Source organism: Dromiciops gliroides, chromosome 3, assembly GCF_019393635.1.
Source record: "Dromiciops gliroides isolate mDroGli1 chromosome 3, mDroGli1.pri, whole genome shotgun sequence".
In the NCBI taxonomy this organism is placed as follows: domain Eukaryota; kingdom Metazoa; phylum Chordata; class Mammalia; order Microbiotheria; family Microbiotheriidae; genus Dromiciops; species Dromiciops gliroides.
Window position 1 is genome coordinate 290301093 of NC_057863.1, and position 4439 is coordinate 290305531.

The window sequence follows — 4439 nt, forward strand, 5'->3', positions numbered from 1 at the left end:
AAAGTAATCTTAATTACATTTTTCACAGGTCTTATTTCCAGCTCTGTCAGCAATCTACTGAAGGTCATCAAATCAGTTATTGAGACATGCTTCCTTATCGCTACTAAATCCAGGAATTAACCCATCAGATAAGATAATTCTAAAAGTAGTTTAAGTAGCAAGGGGAGAAAGATCCTGGGGGATGGGTGGTCTTAATATTTGTGGTATGGTCGGTGATTATTGATAATCACCTTGAAAAAGATTTAAAGAAAATTGGATCTGCTTGCCTCGTTATAAAGCAATAGCAACCTTCCTCTTCTCTCCCCTTCTCTCCTCTCCCCCCACCCTTTCTCCGCCCCAACCTCTATGAGGGTCAAACTCAATGCCAGGGCGGAAAGCCAGGGTTTGCAACAGCTCGAAAGCTACCCGTGGCTTCCGTGGTCCCTATCCCTCTGTGTGTAGCGAAGTGCAGGGGAGAAGAGAGAGGGGTGTGTGTATGTCTGTGTCTATATCTGTGAGCGTGCGCGCGCCACCGCTTCTGTTTCTTTCCCTTTTTCTGCCAGTGAAGAGCGTCTGCCCCTCTTTGAACTGCCAGAGGCCGCGTGGATGCAAGCTCTGGACTAAGCTGGCTGCTCCCCCCCCCCCCGCCCCCTTTTCCAAATACACACCAGCGCCTGCGTGCACTCGCCCTATAAAATAAGTAAAAGGCTAGGGCAGCAGGCGAGCTTGCCTTCGGGCTGGGCAGGCAGAAGAGACACGCGCGCTGCCCAGCTATCCTCCAAACCACAGCATGGCTTGCTTGGACCGATGCAGTTGCTGCGCGGACAACAGGCGTCAGAGCAGCATCCTCTACAGCATCTTAAAAAGCGAGGAGCAGAAGAGGGAGACCCAGGAGCAGGAGCCGGAGCAGGAGCAGCAGCAGCAGCAACAGCAGCAACAGCAGCTGCTGGGACGGGCACACAGACAGGGGCAGGGTTGCTCCTGCGGCTCCCAGCGCAGGGTGGCCCTGAAGAGCCCGCAGGTGGCCTGCAAGGCGGCCTCCGCTGTCCTGGTGAAGACGCTGCGTTTTGTGAAGAATGTGCCCTGCTTCCAGGAGCTGCCCCTCGATGAACAGCTTGTGCTAGTCCGAAGCTGCTGGGCGCCGCTGCTAGTGCTCGGACTGGCACAGGACCGAGTGCACTTCGAGACAGTGGAGACCTCGGAGCCCAGCATGCTTCAAAGGATACTGACCACCAGGCGGCGGGACCCCGAGGACGAGGAGCCGCAGCCGTCTACGTCGCCTCCCGCCCTTCCCGAGCCCCTGGCCCTGACCGACCCCTTGCAGCCACCCTCTGCCGCCCAAGTCCAGGCTATCAAAGGTTTTCTGACCAAGTGCTGGAGCCTGGACATCAGCACCAAGGAGTACGCCTACCTCAAGGGGACTGTGCTCTTCAACCCGGGTAAGGGAGCCGGACCTTGGTCAAGAAGAGGGCACTGACTCTCTTTCCTCTTTCCTCTGCTCACAAAAGTACCTTGGCTCCCATTTTCTTACGTCCAAGCCAGGGAGATCAAGGGATTGGTTGAAGGGAGCGTTGGGAAAGGCGAGTTGGGTGGCGAAAGGCTTTGACTTGGGGAAAGTTGGGGAGCCTCTGCAGAATTTTGCATCCGGGCTAAGTTGCAGCCAAGTAGTGCCGGGAGAGATTTTGTTTAGTTTTGTACTTACTTTTTACTTTGCTCTACATTTTTGAGAGTTAATGATTTTTTTTGGGGGGGGAGAGAAGGATGAAGGGAGAACGAGAGCTTTGATTTCCTGGCATCTTTCCCTTCTATTCATTCACTTTTAAATGAAGCAGTGCAATTTATTATTGTTGTTATTGTTATTGTTATTATTATTATTATTTACTTCCAGGCAAAAACTCCGTCATCCCAACTCACTTCTGTTCCTATTTTTGTGTCCCCTTGCCTCTAACAGTCGCCTGAATTTTTTCTTTTTTAAGATTTCAGAGGATAGTATCAGACATTCTAAATTCTCTCGGTGGCACTGTCCAAAAAGAAAAAAGAAAAAAAAGTGTTGTAATAACAAAGAACAGAATCGGGTAGTTATTCTGATGTTTTGCATCCAGGTTGCCCATGCTCCATCTTGACTTTCCTAGGGAATTACAAGCAGAAGAGAAGGAAGTTCTCAGGGTGCCCAGCTTGTGTTTTCTCCTAACCTCCTTTCAGAAGTTGGCGGGGAAAAGCTGGAGGAGACTTTGGACCTCACAGTTTCTGCTTGCTGGGGGAGAGCGTCTGCACAATCCAGGCACCTCCTCCTAATTGAACCACTGTCCAAATCAATGCTTTCTGAAAGGGGGTCGGGGAAAGGGGAAGTTTCAGATGTGCTTTAATGCTCCTTCACATTGATTCTTTTTGACATATGTTCTCTCTGCTCTTGACTTGCTCGAGTTTGCCTCTTTCTCACCTGGTCCTGTGGTTCTAGGCAAGTCACTTAATTTCTCTGGGTCTCACTTTCCTCATCTGTAAAATGTGTGAGCTGGACCAAAGGTCCATCTTAACTATAAAATAATTTGGAAAAAAAAACACTTTTTTTTAAAAGAAAACTCTTGAATTGTTTTGGTATTTTTTTTTCAATTTAGAAATCATTAGAAAATAAAGTATTGAAAACGTTATACTACATTTTAGATTAGAATGAGTCTTTAACATTTAAAGAAGTAAGGCTGTTGAGAAATAAATTGAAGGGAAAATATCACCCATTACTGTGATACTGTCATCAGAATGCATTATTATTTTAAAAAACCGGTACCTAAGGGAAAGGCTAGTAAATTTCCATAGCCCCCTAACACTTTTTATAGGTGTATAGATTTAAAAAAAACAAACAAATGAATTATCAGCAGTCTGATTCAAACAGTCCATAGAAGATAAATTGTTCTTCTATTAAAGTTCATTACAAATAAGTTGAGAGAAGCCATGGTGCATGGAGTAGGCATCACAAAACCTGGAGTTATTTTCTGACAGGAGTAAACCAATGTGACCCTGGGCAAATATTTTTCTTTATCCCTACTGTGAACTTTCCTTTTCTTGACTATAAGTAGGAAATAATAATATTTATGCTACCTTCCTTACAAGTTTGTCTTGAGGAAAACATTTAATGATGTAAACTATAGTTATTAGGATACTTATTGAATTGGAGCAGTAACTCACTAAATCAACCTATAATTGAATATGAATAAGTGGACACACAGAAATATGTGCCTCCTATTCATTAGTTAAATTAGGCATTGTACGGCTTTAGTGTGAACCAACAAGTTTAGTGAACATTGCCTAAGAAACTTTTTATAGTGCACATCATTGCCAAAACTGTCTTTTCTTAAAGCTAAGTAGGTGTATGTATAACATTTTTAATATATAACATATGCACACATACATGTATACATACGTGTATGTGTGCATATATGTATGTATTAAGTTTTCATTAAGAAAACCAGTGCAAATAGAATACTTAGGCTGTTAACTGGAATTCCAGGGATGAGTGGATACATTCTGTACATTCTGATATGTTTAGCAAAGACTGTTGATTAGTTTATGAACAAAGAAGTTTCACTCCTTTTCTCTTCCAGACCTCCCAGGGCTGCACTGTGTTCAGTACATCCAGGGACTTCAGAGGGAAGCTCAACAAGCTTTAAATGAGCACATCAGGATGCTTCACAGAGGGCACCAGGCCAGATTTGCCAAGCTGAATGTTGCTCTGTCCCTGCTGAGATCCATTAATGCTAATGTCATTGCTGAACTCTTCTTTAGACCTATCATTGGTACAGTAAATATGGATGATATGCTATTGGAGATGCTCTGTGCAAAGTTATAAAAGCATGCTGAATAGAAAAATAAGTTTCAACCTAAAGGAAATGATGGAGCAGAATTAGTGTAAAATATTGTAAAATAAACTAACTTATTGTTTTTAAATGCATAGTATTTTTGTATTCAATAATAAACTTCTTCCAGTTCTATTTTTTTTAAATCCTTGTTTGCAGAATACTTTAATTGTGGAAGAAAGCTTACTTCTTCTTTTTTTTTTTTAAGAAAGCTTACTTCTAAACCAAATATTTAAACCTTTTTTTGATAAGGCTTTTATAATTATACTAATAAGGTATTTTTCCCAAATGAAGGAATACAATCCTTTGAATTAGCTAAAATTAAATTTATAGTGCTAAATTATGATAAATTTTTTAAAGTGTTAAAACATTAAAGTGATTTTTAAAATTCTTTGGGATTTGGCAAAGTATGAAAAATGTTATGAAAAATTAGCTACCTGAAATGGTATAAGAAATATAATTAATGCCAATATTTAAATCTTGGTGGTAGAGGGCTTCCTATCCCTGACTTGGGTTAGAGTTGGAAGGGAATGGCTATACTCCTGGTGATTTTTTGGTTAGAGTCAACTTTTTTTGGTACTGTAATGGTGCCATAGAGTGATGGTTAGAACA

General features: G+C 42.2%; 1 protein-coding gene across 1 annotated transcript; it reads left to right on the forward strand.

Moving 5' to 3' along the window:
* The first annotated feature begins 628 nt into the window (after positions 1-628).
* Positions 629-3931, forward strand: NR0B1 (nuclear receptor subfamily 0 group B member 1). Its single transcript, XM_043995878.1, has 2 exons — positions 629-1418; positions 3576-3931. Exons 1-2 carry the CDS (start codon positions 770-772, stop codon positions 3818-3820), a joined length of 894 nt encoding a protein of 297 aa, XP_043851813.1. The 5' UTR covers positions 629-769; the 3' UTR covers positions 3821-3931.
* Positions 3932-4439: the final 508 nt, after the last annotated feature.

What these genes read in the sequence shown, in the direction of transcription:
- NR0B1 (XM_043995878.1), top strand. Translation starts at nt 770, where the DNA reads ATGGCTTGCTTGGACCGATGCAGTTGCTGCGCGGACAACAGGCGTCAG. An exon ending in GACTGTGCTCTTCAACCCGG is followed by an intron (nt 1,419 to 3,575) that starts GTAAGGGAGCCG and finishes TTTCTCTTCCAG; the next exon opens with ACCTCCCAGGGCTGCACTGT.